Genomic DNA, 22475 nt, shown 5'->3' on the forward strand with positions numbered 1-22475 from the left:
GAAAATAGTCCAACAGTTTAAGGACAATGTTCCTCAACGTACAATTGCAAGGAATTTAGGGATTTCATCATCTACGGTCCATAATATCGTCAAAAGGGTCAAAGAATCTGGAGAAATCACTGCATGTAAGCGGCAAGGCCGAAAACCAACATTGAATGCCCGTGACCTTCAATCCCTCAGGCGGCACTGCATCAAAAACAGACATCAATGTGTAAAGGATATCACCACAAGGGCTCCGGAACACTTCAGAAAACCAATGTCAGTAAATTCAGTATTATCACTGACAGTTATTTCTGCAAGACAACGCTAAACCACATTCTGCACGTTACAACAGTGTGGCTTCGTAGTAGAAGAGTGCGGGTACTAGACTGGCCTGCCTGCAGTCCAGACCTGTCTCCCACTGAAAATGTGTGGCGCATTATGAAGCGTAAAATACGACAACAGAGACCCCAGACTGTTGAACAGCTGAAGCTGTACATCAAGCAAGAATGGGAAATAATTCCACCTACAAAGCTTCAACATTTCATGTCCTCAGTTCCCAAACATTTATTGAATGTTGTTAAAAGAAAAGGTGATGTAACACAGTGGTAAACATGACCCTGTCCCAGCTTTTTTGGAACGTGTTGCAGCCATAACATTCTAAGTGAATTATTATTGGCTAAAAAAACAATAAAGTTTATCAGTTTGAACATTAAATATCTTGTCATTGTAGTGTATTCAATTAAATAGGTTGAACATGATTTGCAAATCATTGTATTCCGTTTTTTATTTATGTTTAACACATTGGGGTTGTATATTTGATTGCAGTCAGGCACTTGCTGTTTTATAATACTGGCTGACTCAAATTGGAATTGCCAGTAACTAGTAATTAAATAAATCAATGCCACAACATGAACAGTATGAGCACTCAAAGGCAGGCAAACCAAAAAAAAAGCAGCTAAAAATATCATAATTATAATAATTGAATTGAACTTTATTTCTTGAGCACTTTAAGACCAAAAAATATGAATTAAAAGATAAAGTATTCATATCAGACTATAAAACTACAACTACAAGGGTCAAAAAGGCATAGGAACCAAAAGACTATGGAAATATAAAATTAAGGTAATATAACTATTTAAAAAATAATAATAATCAAAGGTCACGCTCAATAAGTGAATCTTAAGGTTGTCTTGACTGTAAAAATCTCCAGGGCCACTCTTTGTCATCCAGCCACATTGCAGTTACAAGGCTGTGCACAGTTGTGCAACCACATCATCTGTTTATTTTTACCAGATTAATGGTGGGAAAAGTTTTGAAATGATTTCCCATGGTCTCATTTTTTGATTATTACAAAAACCTGGCATATTAACAGGGGTGTGTAGACTTTTTATAAATCACTGTTTACAATATTGACACTTGAAACGTTGTTTTCATCTAACATTTTTGCTTTTTTCTAGTATTTGTGCTTTTGTTTTTTAGAATATATATTTGCTACAATTCAGTTACTGTACATGCAAATTTTTTCCCAATACCTGTGTACAATTCATCTACTATTTTTAGTTTTTCCAAAAAGATTTTACATGATTATTATTTAAAATATTTGTGTGTTTACAACACCTTTTTGGGTTTATGTGCCGCGATTGCCAAAGTCAGCTGGGAAAGGCACAACCGCGACCCTAATGAGGACAAGTGCGATAGAAAATGTATGAACATTATAGGCGTAAAACCCTGGAACACAATGTGAATCCATTCTTTTATTTCTATGGTTCAGTGTGGTCTTCCCAATACAATGAGACAGATGAAGCACCAGGTCAAAATTCTCACTTTTCATTTTCCAGAGCATAATTAAGAGTGTAATTCAGCAGGGCAAACCGGGTAAACCACATGTGATTAGAATACTGTAATTATAATTAAAATAATCATTTTAAAAAATGGACATAAAGGCAAAATGTTTTTTGGCATACACAAGATAAATATGAACATGTTGCTTTTTCACAATGGCCTATTTTTACTTTCCTTATTTTGCTCCTATTTGATGTACTGTAGTTCCACTTGCTACTGTCCTATAACCTAAGTACTGCAGTAGACAAAGCAAGTAGCAAATACTGCATGGAAGTAAGTTAAAATTACGCACCTTAAAAAGCGTTATACTACCATAAATAGAAATTCTAAGAAGGTGAGTGTCATATTTGGACGCCAGGATAAAACTGACACGCACATACGCAAATGAGCTCTACGAGTAGCCATTAAAAAAGATGCTTGTTAAATAGCATCACTAGCATGGGTGTTATCTAAGATGGGAATTAAATATTTTGGCTTAAACAATTACAACCACCACATTAACGCTACTTGAAAATGTACACACAGAGGTAGTCCTTCCACCGGTGTCAAACTCAAGGCCTGGGGTCCAGGTCCGGCCCACCCCATCGTTTTAAGTAGCACACTAAAGCAAATATAGTATCTGCTTCACGTTTCTCGCGAATGGGGTCCTTTTCATCTTGCCAGATTACCTGTACCAAAATTGCAATTTTTCTTTACTCTTAACAAATCCGGTTTGTCTCAGGGGAGGGGGATACGTTCCAGACCAATCTGCAATTGGTGAAAATCTGCGATAGCGACCATATAAAATACATTTTCTAAAAATAATTTTACCAATCCCACTAACTTTCAACACATTTAAAATTATTATAATATAGTTTAAAAAGCTGGTAAACGTATATGAACATATAAGAAATTGAAAGCCAAGACAATTCTGTACATATATTGTTTGTGTTAGATGTGTACGGATAATGGATGGACGGATGTTTCCAACTGTAACACAGGGTTACAAAAAAAAAAAAAAAAAATTATAAGTTGTCTGTTTTTTTTTTTTTTTTTTTTTTAAACTGATTTAGGACAATTTTGCATCACTGAATCCGAAAATGACATCCGTATCTCTTGTTCAGGTCAGGTTTTTATGCCAACTTGTCAACAGTTGATTAATTAAATATTACAAACTTTGCTTACTGTAAATTGAATAGTTGACACTGATAAGAACAAGTACCTGTAACCTGAATGTTACGTCATCACTGTTCAAAATTCAGGGCATGAACCTCCATTTATTTGCACTGCTAAAGCGAAAATACCTTTACATGTAAATAGTCTGGAACATATTCCCCATTTACTGTGCATTTTAATTGCTTTTCAGTCATAACAGCCCTCTGAGGGAAACCCTATCTACGACATGACCCTCGACAAAAACGAGTTTGACACCCCTGCCTGTCTAAAACGACTCCTCTTGTGTCGAGGTGTGGTTTATATAAATAGATCCTCTTCATTTTTGACAGTTATACACACATCGATCCGGGAGTTACTGTCGGATAAGTCCTCGTCTCCCACACTGAAGCCAGACTCCTCCTCCACCGTCAGCAACTCGTGCTTGCGCTTGTGAAGCCGGAGGCTCTGCGAGCGGCTGAAGCCCCGGCCGCAGACGTTGCAGCTGTACGGTCTCTCGCCCGTGTGGAGCCTCAAGTGGTTCTTGAGGCTGGAGGACCGCGTGAACGTTTTGTCGCACTCGGGGCAATTTAGCTTGTCCCCGAAGTGGGTTTTCTCGTGCTCCCGCAAGCGTCCCGACTGGTTGAAGCTGCGCTCGCACAGGGAGCAGTGGTATGGCTTCTCCCCCGTGTGCGTGAGCCGGTGTCGGTTCATGGCGCCCGAGTGGGCGAAGCACTTGCTGCACTCAGGGCACGAGAAGGGCTTCTCCCCCGTGTGGACCTTCTGGTGGCCCTTGAGCTGACCCTTCTGGGTGAACTGCTTCCCGCACAGGGCGCACTGGTAGGGTTTCTCACCCGAGTGGATCCGCATGTGGATTTGCAGCGCCGACATTTTGTGGCAGTCTCTCCCGCACAAGCCGCAGCAGTACGAGCTCGTGATCCTGTTGTCGCTACGATGATCCTTCACCGGGGAGGTTGGAGAGATGATTTTGTCACAGCCTGACGCATCATCGCCATCCCTTGGTGGTGCTGTGGAAACACCATGGAACTGATTGAAACAGGCAAACTGTAGTCAGCCAACACAAATATTCAGTTACAGTATATATAGCCTCATAACTGCAATGTGCCTTACTCTACTTTTAGGAATGAAGCCACTGCCTTGTTTTTGATGTACGCTTAGGCATACTATGCTATTGTATTTTATATTGGTCATGATGGTGGTACCTGCAGAGCCAAGTATTTTTTTTAGGTGGTACTTGTTCTAAAAAGTTTGAGAACATGCTATGGACAAAAGAATTGAGAGAGGTGGACTGCAAATGTAAGAAAAGAAAATTATTTATTGTATAAATAGATTAGAATATCATTGAAAACTACATATATTTCAGATGTTAAATTCAAAAAGTGAATCTAATGTAATACAGTGGTACCTTGACTTATGAGTGCCCCCAACTCATAGCAGTCACTTGGTCGATTTCTTTGCTGTTTTGCGAGCCAAAATTTGAAGCGGCAAGTAAGGTACTTTACTCACTTCCTTAGAGGGAGTTTTTCTTTGCCTCCGTTGATAAGTGCTTGTTCACATGGGGCTCCATTGGGTTACTTATATACATATATAAGGTGAGTGTGGTTCTTGACCTGCTCAATGTGTTAATGTCCTTGAGATTTGACTTGACTTCACTCCCTTTTTTAAAACATGTTACTATTATTCAGAACACAACCGTAGCTGAAGAGAAATGTACTTACTCTTGATAATATCATTTTGTTCTTCCTTCACTGGAGATAAATTGTTGTCCTCTGCAGGACATTCTATAGCCAACGCTTCATCTGGTCGACAGAGGGAAAACAAAACATAACAAGCCAAGTTAGTTGAAGTCATCCACAAATTATCTGGAAATGTAATGTGCCGTGTCCATGTACCGCACAAAGGCTCCTCCTCTTCCTCCTCTTTCACGACTATGCTCATGTGCAGACTGGAAACTTCCTTCTCATTTGAGTTATTTTCAGCCTCAGCTGCTTGGTCACAGTTGATATCCTCTGAGGAGGAGGAGGAGGAGGAGGAGGAAGAAGGGGAGGAGGTGCAGGAGGTCTGAATACTTGGTGCAGCTTTACTGTCAGACACCTAAAAAAAAAAAAAAAAACATATTGTAGTCCAAACACAAAGTGATCCACTTAAAATGAAGACTAATTATAATAATCGACTGGCCATAAAGAACTGGAATTGAAGTGTCTAGAGAACAACATGACAACAGCAATGGGAAGTTATATAGCTACATAAACACCTCTGTTTTGGCACAACTCGAGGCAACGTTCTCCTGCTCAATATGCAAAGTCAGGAGTTAAGAATATTCTCCCATGGTAATAATGTTTTTAACAATCACTCACTACAAGGGGGGTCCTTGGTTTACAGCAGAGTTGCGTTCCCATGGCGACAGCGCAACCTAAATTTGGACGCAAGTTGAAACACGTCAATTTAAATATCGCTGTAACTATCAATAACCTCTGCTAATGTAGTAGTAAAGTCATAATTATGGTAAATATTTAAATAATTTTAAATTATAATTTTAGGCCATAAATATAAAACAATTAAATGCTAAACGGTAAGTAGAGCTGTGACGACATTCTCGTCGCTGCGCAAAGTAGTTGATTGCAGGATGTTCAATAACTCACAACCACGTGTCAGGATCATCCTAATAGGAGTGGCGCAAGTCATAACATTAGGTACAGTCGCACAATCTTAAACCTTAAAAAAACGAATATATATATATATATATATATATACATATATATATATTAGCGGGAAAAATACTAATAGAAAAAATACTAATATTGGGAAAAAATGCCAAAAAATGCCAAATAAGAAAAAATGCAAGTATCAGATAAAAATAAGAAAATTAAGAAAAAAATATAAAACATTTCTGTAAAAAGTAAAAAATAAAATAATAATAAATAAATAAAATAGTAGGAAATTGTACAAAATATTAAGACACAAATCAAATGAAAAACATTAAGCACAGCGGTGACTGAGCTTGCCTTCTTGTGCTACGCGACCACATATTCTGACGCCGCACGGGACTTTAACAACAACTGTACCTGTAACAAAGTGCTGTACATAGAAATTTAACAGAACTAAAACAATAATACTAATACATAAATACAATATTCTTGGACAGGAGGTCAAGACTTCAGAGTTTTATTCCCTCTTTTTGCACAGTCTACATGTTGCGTGAAGTTGCCTACTGATGAACGAGAGGAACATGATTGAAGTCGGCAATGACCAGGATGAGTGCGCCGGGGTGCTGAAATTGGAATCCCGGGATTGCATCGTGTATGACTTCACTCGCATCGGCAAAAAATGGCGTCATTGTTTTCCAAAGTAAATGTAAATGTTGGAGATGATCCTTTTGGGATTAGACACAAAGAAAATCTGTCTGCTTACATTAATAAATACAGAAACTAGAGAATAGTGACTGTTGAGAGGCTGAAATCATTGGATTTAGACAATTTTAAGAGAAACAACGGCTTTTCACGATTAATCGATTCATTTGGTAATTGATTGTCAATTCTTCAAATTAATTGTTTCACCTCAAGCCGCGACAGTACAAACAGTATAGCATGCCACAAAAAGAATAAAAAGTCGAAAGTGTTAATAAAGGAGAAAGTAACGATGCGATTGTAAATGGCCTGCCGATTCACAGCCGCACACAATAAACACCGATAATCTCCGCCCAAAGTTGTCAGCGCTAAAACAGGTTAGCGCAACACAAAATGAGCATTAAATTATTTTTAAAAAACAAACAAAACAAAACACTACACATTAAGGAGAAAGTTACCGGAAGTGGTGTAACAGGCTACCGACAGGAGCCTCTTTGAAGTTGAATCTTGAATGAAACTAGTTTATTGTGTACTCTACGTAACCGCAAAACCTCTGTATTTGCTCATAAATTGCCGCAAGTAGATCAAGAAAATGTAGTCAAATGCCCATCTCTATTCAAAAAAGGTTGAAAAGGTCTGAATTTCAGCTTCTCACCTCAGTGCTGATGTCATTGGCCTCTGGCTCTCTCTGGGATGACTCTCCCGCTGCAGTTTCAACCGTGGTGGCTCCATTCTTGCTCTGCGCGCACGACTTTCTGTGATTCCTCAGGGTCCCCGCCAACGAGAAAGGCCTGCCGCAGTCAGCGCACGTATACGGCTTCTCCCCCGTGTGGATCCGGGTGTGCCTGCGGAGCTCCCCGGGCGCAACGAAGGACTTGTCGCAATGCGTGCAGCTGTACGGCTTCTCGCCAGTGTGCGTGCGCATGTGCGTCGTCAGCGTCCACTGCTGCGCGAAGGTCTTGCCGCAGTCCGAGCAGTGGTAGGGCGTGATCCCGGTGTGGAGGCGCTCGTGCCGCACCAGCGTGCCCGACAGGGCGAACCGCTTGTCGCAGAAGGAGCATTGATAAGGCCGTTCGCCCGTGTGAGTCCTCTGGTGGTCCCGCAGCTCGGCGGCAGAGTTGCAGCTCTTTTCGCAGTCCGAGCACGGGAACTTCTTTCTCGTGAAGCCGGCGACCACCTCGGAGTGCATGGCGTCCAGGTGCGTCTTCAGGTGCCAGTGGCGAGAGAAGCTCTTCAGACAGATGGAGCAGTGGTACGGCCGTTCGCCCGTGTGCGTCCTCCGGTGGAGTCGGAGTTCGCCCTGACTGGCGAACCGTTTCTCGCAGAAAGTGCACGGGAAAGGCTTTTCCCCTGTGTGGACCCTCTCGTGGATCATGAGCAGCCCCTTCTCAGGGAATCTCTTGTCGCACATGGAGCATGCGAAAGGCCTCTCTCCTGAGTGCGTGCGCAGGTGGCGCTGGAGTTTGGAGGCGTAAGGGAAGTCTTTCCCGCAGACGGAGCAGGTGTGCAACGAGGCCGGCTTTTCATTCTCGCTCTGAGCAAACGCTGCGGAGGGGGTTTCTGTGGCTCCGCTGCCCGGGCTGACACTCTCTCCTGGGTGGAAAGAAAGAAAATACATCCTAACCAGATGTATAACCAAAATGTCATTTTACATATGAATATAAATATTTAATATTATACTATTTGAACATTAAATAATGACTCAATAAAGATTCATTGCACAGAAGTTGACGAAAAACTGTACCCTTGTTTGTCAACAAACAGCTCTAAAAGATTAAATGCATATGTATTATACTTAAAATTATACAGAAGTGAACGGTACTTAATAAATTTACTGTAATAGACTAAAAAAAAAAACTTTAAACCAAGTTAATCCAGTGATTTTCGTGGATCACAAGAGGAAGCCCACGTACCACAAGTGGAACCCGTACCACACATTGAGTTTAAGAATAGAAACATCTTAATTGTTGAGTGTACCCAACAGCGGGTTGTGACATGTCGTGTGACTCACGGAGATCTGACAAATCCACTTCTTCTCCGTCAGAGTTGATCAGGCAACCGATATCTTGCTGCTGCTCCTGCTGCTCCTCCTCTTTGGTCATCGTGATCGCAGATGGTCCAAAGTGCTTGGGGCTCTCGGAGCCCATTTCTGCAACAGACCAGTCGCCAAGGATTGATAAACTGTTAATTCAGGTGAAATACAATTTTTTTTTTTTATAATATATAAAAATATTTTCACAATGTGGCATTCTGAAAGGCACTTGTATGCATGTAAGTGTGTGTAGTTAATACAAGTATGAAATACATTTACATTTATTTTGATTATTTTTTATTTTATGACAACACCACAAGAACGACGAAGGCAACTCACACCCTACTGTATATTTTGTGTTGCACATCACAGAGAACACGACACCCACATCACAGAGGTGGGCGGGCGTGAATGAGTACAGTACACACAAAGACAAAGCGGGCTGTTTGCCCATTCCCAACCAAAGATGACAAATGCCAGACCATCTTAAATCTTTTTTGCCCTTTTTTGGTACAACCAGTCCTGTTCAGCTGCATGGCCTTGCAGAATGGTGGATCTAAATGCCTTTGTGCTGGAACAGTTTTGCTGTGCAACAGGAGAGTTTGAAATACTCCCTCTGCTAATTTTTATTATTTTTTTTATTCTGTTTATTGAAAATGCAGCCGGACAGAAAAGGGATTTAAGGGACAGACAGAGGGACATGAGTGGACAAAGGGACTGAGAACAACAGCAAAACAATAGTGAGACTGTCTAGATAGCAGAACACAAGTAACATTACAACAGTCATTTGTAGGTGTGTGTGGGGGGGGCAACCGGTGTGGACGTGCAATAACTAACCAAGAGAACAAGAGAGGAAAGAAAAGGGCAGGACAGGACGTGGGAAAATGAACAAGGCAGTGCTATTGACGAGTGGTGCGATGGGATTATTTTTTTTTGTGTCTAAACACCTGTAAGAACCTGTGAGTTGATGTGTTAGTATAACCTGTGTTGTTATTAGTGATCCCAGCACAAGTAATTCACGCCTATAGTGTGTCTATCGAACTTATTACTGAATGAACACCATATCACATGCATGTTAGTCAACTGGTGTATGGGATTGCCCCAACCAGGGGGACGCCACCGACCCCCCAGGACCCAGAGAGGTCCTGAGCCCAACTGAAGCGCCCAGAACAGTACCAAAGGGAGGGGCACGAGCACCGGACCAAAGCCCCCCACTGACATGAGCCCCAAGTCAGCCGGGGACAACATACACCCCGAGGAAGAGAAGGGCGACGACCACGGTTGCGCGCCCCGGGGAGAGGGAAGAGGAGGGCACAGGCTCGGGACGCAACAGCATGGCCCCCAACCCACCACCTGGAGAACAGGACGAGACCCCCGGTGTGGGGCCAACGTGCACCACCCCGGCACCAGGGGACGGAGAGCAGCCCCAGGATCGGCATCCCCCAGGAGGGCAACACGGACACAATCATACCGAAGAGGAGGAGGGCGTAACAGGCCCAGCATCCCCAAAGCCCAAACTCGCAAATCGAGAAGGACAGGGGTTAAAATGCATCCAAATGACCCTATGGGGTCCCTATGGGCACAGGGGTTTAGAATGACAACAAATTATTTGGTCATATTACATTGCATTTACATTACATTACATTTCTGTACGACATTCTTTCCCAGCAAACAGAATCAAACTTCAAGGTTCACCATTTTAATGAAAGGTGACCAACTTTTCTTAAAGTTATCCATTTGCTTATTACATTTGTCAGAGATATTTTCTAGTGTTTTTTTACCTTATTTCAAGATTTTACCATTGGTTAATGTTGATAGCTTGATTTTGTTTTTCCCAGTTCAACAATATTGGTGTGTTTTTTAGCGATAGCTAGAATTACAAGTATTGGTTGACCATGTTTATTTGGAAGATCTATACCTTTGAAATCACCCAGCAGACAAAGATTAGGAGAAATCGGAATCCTACAATTCAAAATTGAGGAAAGTTTCTGTGTACCACACAATGTGGTGCCTGACTTTCTATTGTCAAGTTCGGGGTCTGTAACAGATAAGCAATTTTTTTGAATTTGGAAATAAGAATTTAAAAAAAAATCATCTTTTGTGTACAGGCATTAAGTGAGCACTTCTACTTGTCAAAATAATCCTTCGCGCTAACAAATGTGGCATATCAAGATGCTCAAAAAACAGCATGATTTTTACACAGGTGTGCCTTGGGCTTCCCCATAGTAAATGTTCACAAACACAGATTTTTAGAACAATGTTTGAGAACTATGCCTTCTGCATACATAGAAAAAGTCTCAGGTCTTTGCTTTCAGCTCTTGAAAGATGGGAGCAAAAAAACTTGGGTGTTGCGTTCATATTTTTGTTCAGTAATGTATTTTGGCAGGCCCATTCCCAACCGCTGCCTCCTCGATGTAAGTCATCCATCCATTGTGAAGCTCAAGGACACCTCAACAGGGAGGAGGATGCTTTTGCTCGGAAGGGGCGTGTGAATCAAGCCGGGCCTTCACACGAAACGTCAATCTAACTTGAAGGGAGGAATTAACACGATCAACTGTTTAATACGATGTGGGGTGTGTTTATTTACAGTCCAGTTCTTCCCCCAAAAGGCTTTCGGTGTAAGCTTTTCCATTGACACTCCAATGAGTTGCCCAGCTAGCTTAGCAGCGTTACCTCATTTAGACTGCTTTATTATTATTTCAATTTGTCCAGCATTCGTCTCGATTTCATGCATGTCTTTTTTTTTTTTTTTTTTTTTTTTTAATCACACACAAGCGACAATTTAGACAAAACACACTATCCATTACACATCGGCTGCACTTTGATTGTTATTAGCCGGTTAGCCACTGTTTGGCTTTCACTCCGTAAATTAGCGTTACGATTAGCCACAGAAGCTAATGGGTAAAGAGTCCGTCTCCATTAATAACATAATTACAAGAAGTCGAGTGAAGAGTAGCGACAATAAACCACGCACACAACTTGTAAGTTAGCCTCGCTAACCTTAACAAAAGACATGGGCACTAACCTGAGCGTTAAAATGTCTTTCCCCAGGTTACAAAAAGTAGTCCCCCGCAAAAAAAGGTTTTACACAGAGTGCCAAACAATTATTCTTTTTCCTCGCATCTTTTCCACTCCCAGTATCATAACAATAACGCGTTCAACTAACTATGTACATTATTGGCACTGCTTAACTTAAATAAATAGGCATTTGGAGCTTTCAAGCTATTGTCTAGTTGCCCCAGATACAGCACGGGAAATTCCGGTTGTTTTTTTTTTTTTTTTTCCTGTAGGCCACAATAAAAGTCAAGCTACGTTTTGCTTTATTGTTGAAAATACTGTACTGTACTGCACAGTTAATGTAAAACAACTATGCAAATGTTAATGTACAGAAGAATGTACAGAATATATGCATAGTTTAACGTAGCTCAGGCAGAACTTCCGGTGTGATATCACAATAAAAGTCGAGCTTTAATGGTTTGATGCAGGGTTTCTCTTCCATGGCGTGCCACATTGGATGGTGAAACCATAGAAATGTGAAAACGCTCACGGTGTAACAGTACGGCCAAGATCGAGGTTCAGTATCTACCTCCGGGATGTGATTTACAGCAAGGGAACACATTGCAAAGCAAACCGCTGATCGTTTGCGTAAACACGCATCGATTTAGTGGCATTTAAAATGAAACGTCCACGTCTTAAAACGTATGACTGCAGTAAGTGGCAGCATCATTAGTGTGTCTTTTGAGAAAATGTAGGCTGCAGACAAGTGCAAAAGTTTGAACTGTGATTTTTTTTTTTTTTTTAATACAAAAGCTTTCCAACGGGGTCCAACGATTAATCAATAACTAATCAGTCAATGGCATAGTTAGGCCTTTTTTTTTTTTTTTTAACCCCCAGAAATTCTCGAATAGGTGGGGATACTTCACCAAACAGAATGTTTGGTGTTGGTTGCCCTGTTAAAAAAAAAAAAAAAAAAAAAAAAAAAACTTGAATGAAATTGAAAAAGATATATTTTTTAAAGCAGACAGATGAATCCGCAGGTACCGAACCACTAATTACGCAAGTGTCCACTGTAATTGGCAAGCTCGTTAGTACTGTAGTAGGTGTTCAGAGGTCCACTATCCCACTAGAATCGATATGCCCTGCGCTGAGCATCAGTAGGACCACATCTCAGAACCAAAACAAGAGCAATATGTAATCTGTCAATCGATAAAGGAGTGCTTGATGATAGTGATGATCATTCATGTGATGTGTTTCACAAATTGGACCTTGACACGGAGCAGAAAAATGGAGCATAGGCTTCTATGCTGCGGTACCTAAATTACAGTGGAGCCCCGCATACTTGCGGCTTGTTACCCACGCATTTGCCTATTCAGATTTGTTTTCTTCCACTGTCTCTCTATTCATTGGCGCCTTAGAAATGTTCCTTGCTCACGACGGGCCAGGGCTCAGGACCTACATGTGTCCTGGGCGTCACCCTGGTCGGGTCCACGGCTAGACGGGCTCGCTGACTCAGCACCCCACCCCCCTTTGTGGGTAGTGAAGGAGGGGAGGGGGTGGGCCTCACACTTTCTGGATGTGCCGGCTCAGCAACTCCGTACACCAGTTGACTAACATGCATAGTAACTTCGATAGACACACTATAGGCTTTAATTACTTGTGCTGGGATGACCGACAACAACACAGGTTACACTAACACATCAACTCACGGGTTCTTAAAGGTGTTTAGACATTAAAAAAAGAATCCCACCGCACCACTCGTCTGTCGCAGTGCCTTGCTCATTTTCCCACATCCTGTCCTGTCCTTTTCTGTCCTCTCTTATCTTGTTCACTTGGTTAGTTATTGCATGTCCTCATCGGTTGCCCTCCGCTCCCCCAATCTACAAATGACTGTTGTAATGTTACTTGTGTTCAAATATCTAGACGGTTTCACTATTGTTCTGCTGTGGGTTTTCACCCCTAGTCCCCTTGTCCACTGTCCCTCAAAACCCTTTTATGTCCAGCTGCATTTTCAATAAACATAAAAAAATACAAATAAAAAAAAAAAAAAAAAGCAGAGGGAGTATTTCCAACGCAAAACAATAGCCCCACCACATTACATAATTGCCAATTTAATAACTTTTGTTTACTTTTGAACTGAAGTCAAGGAGAAATTGTGACTAGCTTTCAAGGGCCACATAAAATTACATGGTGGAAATTCATACATGACTTGTCCATTAGTTAATTATACTGTTGCGTGGATTAATGGCACAGGCGTGATCTTTTGAGGGTGATTGTTTACCAAAACATTATGAAATGGTGTATATTATTTTTATAGCCCTTAATTAACAGTCTCATGACACTTGAAGGATGTTCAGCCAACGTTTAATAACTCAGAAAGCATTGCAGCTTCATGAAGCCTTCCTTTCATATGGAATGTTAAAGTCACTGTAGTTATGTAAAGTGTTCTTCAAATTGGAATGGATAAAAAGCGCCAGGTTTTCAAAAGTAAACTACAAGAAAATGTTTCTCTCCCCCCCTAGTCAAAACGTAATACTCAGATAACCATTCACGTAGCTGTCGTATGATGTGTTCAGTAATCACAGTTATGTTCACCAGATGATATCGATTATTCGCTCATGTGTTGTTTTGGTCTCCCCAAAGGTTTCGTCGGTGGTTTTGGCTTCTTGTCATGAATCATCCTATGCGCTCGATAACCTTGGAAATAATAAAAGGACTTCCCGCATACGTCGCACATGTACGGTTTCTCTCCCGTGTGAACCCTCAGGTGCACTTTGAGGGTGTCCGCCCGGGGATAACTTTTCCCACAGATGGCGCACAGGTGAGGCCGCTCTCCGCTGTGAATCTTGAGGTGCTCTTTGAGATTAGAGGCCTGAAAGAAGGCCTTGCCACACTGCTTGCAGTGGTAATTCTTTTTACCGCGGTGCATCAACTTGTGCTGCTTGAGGCTACAAGATGTGACGAAAGTCTTGCCGCATTCGGCGCAGGCGAACGGCGAGTATTTGGTGTGAACGCGGCTGTGGATATCCAAGTAGTCTTTGGTTCTGAAAGACTTGTCGCAGTGGGGACAAGCGTAAGGCTTCTTGTGACTGTCTCGGTGTTCCGCCAGTTGATCTTTCAGAGGGAAGTCCATTCCACACTCTCCGCACACGTGAACTGTCACTGATGATTTTTCAGTAGGACTCTTATCCTTCACTAACTTCCAGTTTGACTCTCCTAAAAGCAAAAGCAAGACAATTGTTTTATCACACGTGTCCACTCCGTCTGTCCCCTAAAAGCCTTTTCCGTCCAGCTGCATTTTCAATAAACATCAGAATAATTTTAAAAATGTAAAATAAGCAGAGGGCGTATTTCCAAACTCCCCTGTTGTACAGCAAAAAGGTATACAGATCCACCATTCAGCTGAACCTTTTATAAAGTATATGTAAACTTTGGGTTTCAACTGAATGTAAGAAGTATTTTCTTCACTTCTTACCTTTGTGAACCTTCATGTGCGTTTTGAGGTTTCCACTCTGCGTGAATCCTCTTCCGCATATGAAGCACTTGAAAGGTCTTTTCCCTGCGTGGATGACAAGATGGCGCCTCAGGGCACAATTTCTTGAGAATAATCTCCCACAGGTCGGACAGTTGAAGATCTTCTTGGGTCGGCACCTCTGCTGGTTTGACTCCATGTCCAACGGATTCTGAATGTGCTCATCGCCAGGTTTTGACTTTGTTTCCTCTATGGAATAAAATACACAAACACAATAAGATACAAAAATTATTATTTTTTAAAAAACACAGTAGGTAAAAAAAAAAAAAAAAACTGACAAAAACCTATGGACAAAAAATAATATGCAAATATTAGGAAAAAATACAAATGTCACAACAAGACAAAATGCGGAAGAATGTTCAAAAATAGTATGAATTAGACAAAATTAAAAAGATTACAAATATAAATTGAAACAATTTTTAAAAAAATAAACTACAAACATTACAACAAAATTAGAAAATGCACAAGTAGAAAAAAAATGTTTTAATTAAAATATGACAAAAATGGTTAAATAATAAACAACCATAAAACATTCAAATGAAAAACTTGAACCAAAATTATAATCCTACATACATAGTCCTTATGAAATTCAGACATACTGCAATTTTCTGAAAGTTTAGTTGTCATGGTAGATTTTGTATTATTTGTTTTCATCTGAACTACTTCAGCTCTTCCAAGAGACTGTTGTGGCAAATTTTCAGTCTTACCAGAAGCTAATGTGTCTCCAGATTTTGATGACTTTGGAGTGTCAAATGAGAGAGTCTCTTCCTTGGGGTTCAGTGAGGGATGTCGCTTGGAAGATTTTTGAAGCTTCTTGTGATCCCTGAAATGCCACAAAACATTTTACAACACGAGTCTTTGACTATCCTCAAGCAGGTACAAGCCACTTAATACATCATTAAGAGTTCAAGGTGAGGCACTGTTGACTGAGGACAGAACTAGGGCTGGGCGATATGACCTAAATTTCATATCACGGTATGAATCCCTTCATGGTAATGTTATATATTGATAGAAACTTTAGTGTAAAACTTAGAACGTAAGTATTTTTGAATGGGTTGTATTTGTAATTCATTTGCCAAGCTAAATGGTAGAAAAACTTTTGAAATTATTGATCTGGGTAATTTGTATTTTTTTTATATGGCAAAGACCTGGCATTTGAACAGGGGGTGTGTAGACTTAATACCTACTCTGCATAGATGTCTATCTGAAAGCAGAGCAAAAAAAAAAAAATTAATACATACCAAACACAATCACCTGGTATGTAGTCTGGATCGCTGTCCTGCTCCTCTGTGATGTCATTAGAAGGAGACATATCATCAGAGTCTTCGTCAAAAGAGTCTTCTTCGGCGCACTCGTGGGTTTTTAAAAAGTCTTCGTTTTGTGACGTCTTGCCACATTCCAGACAAGCGTAAGGCTCCTTGTGACCGTTGTCGCGTTCCACCGGTCTATCCTTGAGGGGATCACATGCATGACCCGTCACTGGTGACTCCTTCACGGCGCTTATCCCCTCAGCTGTCGTCCGATTTGACTGTCCTGGGGCAAAGAAACATTCATTGTTTTAACTCGCATCCCTGGAAGGCACAGATTTGACAGAAACCTCTCCACAAACGTCAAATACATTATGACGACAAAGTTATCGATTAGATATGATGTATTTTATGTCAGGCACCCTGAGGAGTTTGTTCGCATCAGTTATTCATTTTCTTTTTACATCAAAGCCTGTCTTGAGTTTGCCGGGAAGAGATCAGACAGAAATAGCCCAGGCAATGAGTCATTCCCTATTGTTCGATGCTGAACTGTGTGTATTTTATGTCAGTCACCTTGTTGGGCAGGCAATTGACATTGTGAGAAATGTACAGTAAAGTTCATATAAAGTACAAAGTTAATAGAATAAAAATTCATAGAGAAGTTCAAAGGATTTAATCCACAAATAAATACCCTAATTTAATTTTTTTCACGGGCCACATTCCCTCATAGGGCCGTTATGACAGTGAAACCATATAAGTTATTGTCTCATATAATGACATATACACAACAAATTGATGGATAACTACTTTTAAAATCAGAAGCCAATAAAAAAAAATTTTCAACTATTGTCACATTTATTTTAAAAGGGGGATTGGTAACATAAAATTATTGTAATATCGCAAACATTATAGAAGACAGTAATGTTGGCATTTTCACAAGAAACATTTTCACAAGAAACATGAAGTTGACACATGATTTACTTTCGCGGGCCACAGAAAATTATGTTGCGGGCCGGATCTGGCCCCCCGGGCCACCAGTTTGACACCTGTGCTGTAGTACAATCCAAGGAAATGACACGGGCTGTAAAAAAAATTCATTTTAGTCTATGCTGTGGGCCACTAAGTAAATGGATGGCCATAGTTTGAACACCATTAAACCATGCAAACATTTTTGACCCTGTCCCCTAAAAGAATCGAAATTCGTTCGGAAACTGAATGGAAAGGATAAACCAGAATCGTTCAAATTCAAACGATGCCCAACCCTACTTACGGGTGGGCAATTCCAAATCGTCGTCAGGTCCACATTGCTCCTGTTTTTCCCCCCGAAGATGCTCATCAATGCTGTGTTCATCCTTGGGTTCTGACTTTATGGCTTCCTCTGCACGATGATGCACAAAAAGATGTTTTTGAACGGTGACGTCATCGTGTTTACACTCGACAAAATGACGCCAGGATACGTTCTAACCTCTGAGGTCAAACAAGATGTCGATAACTCAGAAACGTACTTAACCCATGACGGACAATAATCTGACAATTTGCTGTACAGAATCAAATATCAAAATGAGGAACCAGAATCGTGCCAATTCAAACGATGCCCAACCTTACTTACGGGTGGGAAATTCCAAGTTGTCATCAGGTCCGCACGGCTCCTGGTTTTGTTTCGGAAACTGTTCATCAATGCTCTGTTCATCCTTGGGTTCTGACTTTATGGCTTCTTCTGAACACACAAAAAGATGTGCTTGAAGGGTGATGTCATCATCGTTACACTCGATAAAATGACCCCAGGATACATTCTTAACTTGTACAGTGGTTAAACTTAGTTAAACAAGACGTCAACAACTCAAAAATGGACTTAACCCACGACGGACAATCTGACAATCCTCTATATGGAACCGGAATCGAAATGAGGAACCACAATCGTGCCCAACCCCACTTACGGGTGGGAAATTTGAAGTTGCCGCCAGGTCCGCACGCCTCCTGGTTTTGTTCCGGAAGCTGCTCATCAATGCCGTGTTCATCCTTGGGTTCTAGCTTTATGGCTTCCTCTGAACGAAGACACACAAAAAGATGTCTTTGAAGGGTGACGTCATCACAGTTACGCTTCACAAAATGGCTCCAGGATGCATTGTTAACATGTACAGTGGAATCTCTAAAGGGCAAACACAAGCTGTCAAAAAACATATAAATTTACTTAACCCATGAAAGACAATAATCTGACAATCCGCTATATGCGGAACATCACATGACCAAACCCGGAAAACGGGATAGCTGACTTTCTGTGTAAGCTACGCTAACAATCATGACCACGGTTTGATGATATGACAGTTTTGAGCTCAAACAGTTTTGAGCTGAACTCGCAAAACTGTAGTTTTCTTTATTGCTGGTTGTCTTCAGACAAAAGTAAAATAAATGTATATAATTTATTTATACAAATATGTAAACACGAACGAAACCAAAACATTTTAAAATTGTAATCTTTGGTGGCTCTGTGATGACTGTGTTTTTAGAAAAATACATTGTAGACATGTAAAGTTCCCACAGTTGCTTTGAGCCGGTCTTTTTCATTAAAAGCACTTCGATCCATTTTGCCGAATACAAAAGTAGGCTGCGCATATACCAGATTCTTTGTCAGCAACAATGAGGCTGAGCCAAACTACTTCCTGTTTTCACTCTTCTTCTTTCGGCTAGTTTACAGTGTCAAACAAAATAGTACATCGCCATCTAGTGGTCGACAGTGATATTACACCCAAAATACACAGTAGAACAAAAAAAAGAGGAAAAACTGTACGAAAACAAATCTGATGTGTGAACTGCAATATAGGAGGGACTACTGTACATTTTTCCTGGAAAATATACGATGAATCGCTGAAATATGATTTGATTTTATCTAAAAAAAAAGAATAGTATTTTTTCGAAACAAATTTGTATATCTAAAAAAATTAAACATTTGAATCTTGAAAATACTCAACTGCAATCTCGAAAATATACCTCTCTTTTAATAATGCTCTTATTTTTCCTAAAAAAAAAAAACAACAACATCAACATCTCTCTCTCTCAAAAATATAACTATTGAAAATTTACAACGTAAAATAAAATTCCCCGAAAATAAACTAAGCCTAAGAACTATGTAATACTGAATTGTGGAGATTCGGGGACTGGAGATGAAGCATTCAACTGTTTTTCACCATTTCAGTTTTAATGATTTTTTTCGGACGTGGCTAAATCGGCACCCAGTGACCCATTTGAGCATCTGGCATGAGTCCCCTCCCCCACCGCCCGTCCGCTGGCCAAGAGGAGCCTCAGAAGCTTGTTAGCTCACAAGCTAAAAGGTGGCTAGCGCCTCTCGTCAGTGGAAATGCCCATCGCATTTGAGAGCAGAGACAAGTGCTTGATTTTTCATGAGTTTAAAGCCTCCTTTTATATACTTGCGGATTTGTAAAATGTGTTTTCTATGATGAGTCAAGTTTAGAAGACGTATCTTCACATTAGAGGGACTTTAGTCTCATAGTACATTTTTCCCTTTTCCCCTGTGGCCATAATACTCCTTTGCACACTGAAATGAAGTCTTGTGACGGTAGTGCAAACTGTGACTTAAAAGGCATAGTTTCCCCGAACATTTTATTCAAACAAACTGTGTACAACTTCCTGTCTTCATCTTACCGGATTGGTTACTATGGTCAGTTACAGTATTTCTCTGAGGAATTCCCCAGGAATCTGACATAATTCTTTATACATTTTGTTCCTTGGAATCAAAAATAATTTCTACATGAAATTGTAATTCTTTCGACCTACAGTTTTCAGAACAGCGCATTAATAGCTTTGTTAGCCGTGTAGTCATACCTGAAAGAGGCTTGGGTAGTGCAGAGTCTGCGGACGCTGCTAATGGCTCGGCAGCGTCGGCTGGGAGACACCCCAAAATGGACAACTGGAGTTCACAAACGTAGCCATTTGACTCATTTTTAATGGTCGGCAAGGGACATTCCTCAGACGTTTTCGTCGTGACCTTCTGATACCTAAAACCCCACCAAAACATATTTGATGAAGAACAGAACTTTTTTTTTTTTTTTGCATCCTGCATCCACTGAAGTAGCTGGGAACACTCATTTAAAATGCAACTAACTAGGAAAATGACTCTCTCTTGCGTTTGAATATTAATGTCAAAAGGACACATTGAATTAACTTCAGATTTCTGTGATTGTCCGACCATACTGAGTATGCTCGCCAACCACCACAACAAGGCAATGTGTACAAATGTCATTTGATGAAACTTATTTATTATTGTTAGAGGTGGAACGACATGACATAATTAAACGACACCTGATAGATTATAAAACGAATCGGTAACTATTTTGAGAATGGATTACTAATTGAAAGTCATTGGTTGTAATGGTATTGTCCACATCCTTTAACTTTAGCCTCTTAACAAATATTCAGATTTTTGTAGTCCTCCATGAAAGCACACTTAGTATCGTTTGTGTTTAATCAAAATAACACCTGCTTTTACTTTGGAAAACAACGATCAACATTTTTGCTTATTTTCTGACATGTTATGGACCAAACCAGTAACTGAATGACAATCAATTTAGGGGTGGGGGGGGTGGGGGGGGGGGGTAATAGTCCGTTTTAATCTATTCCAAAAATAAGATTAAATTATTTATTTGTAGCCATAGTATGAATAATATATAATTGACCTAACATGTAATTGAACCTGAAGCAGCATCAAGAGTCAATATCGAACTCGTAGCTGTAAACATATCCATCGATCTGTGTTATATAAATGTGCTGAGTAATGATTTTGTTATTATCGCATTGATACTATATCCACATTCGGCATTGTATTACACTGTAGTACAGATAAAATTATACATCTACAGTTAAGGAGACTGGAATAAAGCAAACTTTATTAAATCACGTTGAAAATATAATACGCACAAGTGCAAATATATTTTGGTCTATTGTGATTAACAAGCAAGCACATTTAGTCTGCATAAGACCATGACATGTCACGTGTGGATATTTTACAAGTTGAACACAAGAGAGCTACTAATTCAAGATGTATGTTTGTCTTGAACTACCTACTCGTAAAGAGCAAAAAATATATATATACTGCACCTTTGAGATTCAGAGCAATTGGTGGAAGTGGAAAGCGCTGGTGGTGGAGGTGGTTGGATGTGTCGTCTGCCGTCCTTTTTGGGGCTTGACGACATTGACTCCTGGGTGCACTTTTCATAACTGTATTGAAAATGATTAAAGCTGAAAATGTGTAAACACACTCAGCAGACAGATGGTTGTGAAAGTAGACATGCTGAAAAAAAAAAAAGCACGCTTAGCGAATCACATGTGACTGTATGTTGTGGTGTTCTTTTTTTTTTTTTATTTGTTTGTTTTCAGTAAAGTGAACCAAACTGTGTTCAAGTTAGCGCTCCACGCTTTTGGTGTACGGTTCGTAAACACAACGTGGCCAATACCAGGCTGCTAACACCATTGCATATCCATGGTCATGCATTATGCTGCCGCGGTAGTGGAGATTATCCGGAGTATGGTAATAGCCGCCGGGCTAACCGATTTGCCTACGTAGCTGCCATGTTGGAAAGGTCGACATTTCCATCCACGGCAATGCATGACACTGAAAGCTAGAATCCGCGACTTCTGGCGCCCCCTAACGCTGAAATTCAGCACTATTAACAAAGCCTTCGTCGCTTCGATATGACGTTGACTAATGGTTAGCCATGGTGTGTCGTGACACAAACAACGTAGCGAACACCAGGCGGCTAACGTCATTTATAACACAATTTCCTACAACATTAACTACTAAGTCTGATACATGCAACAGCAACACATCCTATTCGAAATATCTTATAAATCAGGATACTTACTGATCCAACAGCCGCAAGGCGACATCCTTGTCTGCTCTCAGCCCAAGTTTTTTCTTCAGTGCTCTCCACCGAGCAAAAGCGACGCCGAGACAAACCCGTGTTTGTCTTAAACGTCGGTCACTTTCTTTCTTTGCTAATAATCCTTCAGCCGAACGACGAGTAGGCTTTTTCTTTGTGGTAGGATCCACTTCTGCAACATGTCTCGGACGTTTTGGGGGGTTCTCCTCCGACATATTGTGTTCTCCCTTCTCTCAAGGCTCAGTCGATTTGGGCGCGGTCCATATTTGGGCATGCCAGTTCGTAGGTAAAATACGTAATTTATTTTACGTAATTTTAGAGCGTCACCAAGTGATCCAGCGCGGGAATGTATAGGATAGTCAGTCTCTCTCTCTCTATAGCAAGATGTGTCCGAAATTGATAGGCGTAATCAGCATTTTCATGTCATCTACTCTTGTAGTGGCTTGGGTG

The 22475-nt window shown here is 40.6% G+C and overlaps 2 protein-coding genes across 6 annotated transcripts; both read right to left on the reverse strand.

Annotated features, from left to right (window-relative positions):
• Window positions 1-1721: 1721 nt before the first annotated feature.
• Window positions 1722-11603, reverse strand: LOC133403567 (zinc finger protein Xfin-like). 2 transcript variants are annotated; one of them, XM_061678526.1, is made up of 6 exons: window positions 11381-11603; window positions 8335-8472; window positions 6979-7916; window positions 4869-5070; window positions 4695-4775; window positions 1722-3983 (listed from the first exon to the last, which is right to left on the reverse strand). In XM_061678526.1, the coding sequence occupies exons 2-6, from the start codon at window positions 8468-8470 to the stop codon at window positions 3277-3279; spliced, it is 2064 nt and encodes a 687-aa protein (XP_061534510.1). In that variant the 5' UTR covers window positions 8471-8472; window positions 11381-11603; the 3' UTR covers window positions 1722-3276. The 2 variants fall into 2 exon arrangements, with proteins under 2 accessions (XP_061534510.1, XP_061534511.1); XM_061678527.1 differs by lacking the exon at window positions 11381-11603 and having other exon boundaries at window positions 6979-7942; window positions 8335-8394.
• Window positions 11604-13699: 2096 nt separating this feature from the next.
• Window positions 13700-22269, reverse strand: LOC133403565 (zinc finger protein 260-like). Of its 4 annotated transcripts, none has more exons than XM_061678524.1 (10): window positions 22008-22269; window positions 21244-21363; window positions 19972-20144; window positions 18069-18176; window positions 17741-17848; window positions 17402-17509; window positions 16126-16417; window positions 15592-15707; window positions 14828-15073; window positions 13700-14568 (listed from the first exon to the last, which is right to left on the reverse strand). In XM_061678524.1, the coding sequence occupies exons 1-10, from the start codon at window positions 22238-22240 to the stop codon at window positions 13961-13963; spliced, it is 2112 nt and encodes a 703-aa protein (XP_061534508.1). In that variant the 5' UTR covers window positions 22241-22269; the 3' UTR covers window positions 13700-13960. The 4 variants fall into 4 exon arrangements, with proteins under 4 accessions (XP_061534508.1, XP_061534507.1, XP_061534506.1 ...); XM_061678523.1 differs by having other exon boundaries at window positions 17741-17845; window positions 21244-21384; XM_061678522.1 differs by having other exon boundaries at window positions 21244-21384.
• Between the last annotated feature and the right edge of the window lie 206 nt (window positions 22270-22475).

The sequence above is a fragment of the Phycodurus eques genome, chromosome 6 (genome assembly GCF_024500275.1).
Source record: "Phycodurus eques isolate BA_2022a chromosome 6, UOR_Pequ_1.1, whole genome shotgun sequence".
Taxonomy (NCBI): Eukaryota; Metazoa; Chordata; class Actinopteri; order Syngnathiformes; family Syngnathidae; genus Phycodurus; species Phycodurus eques.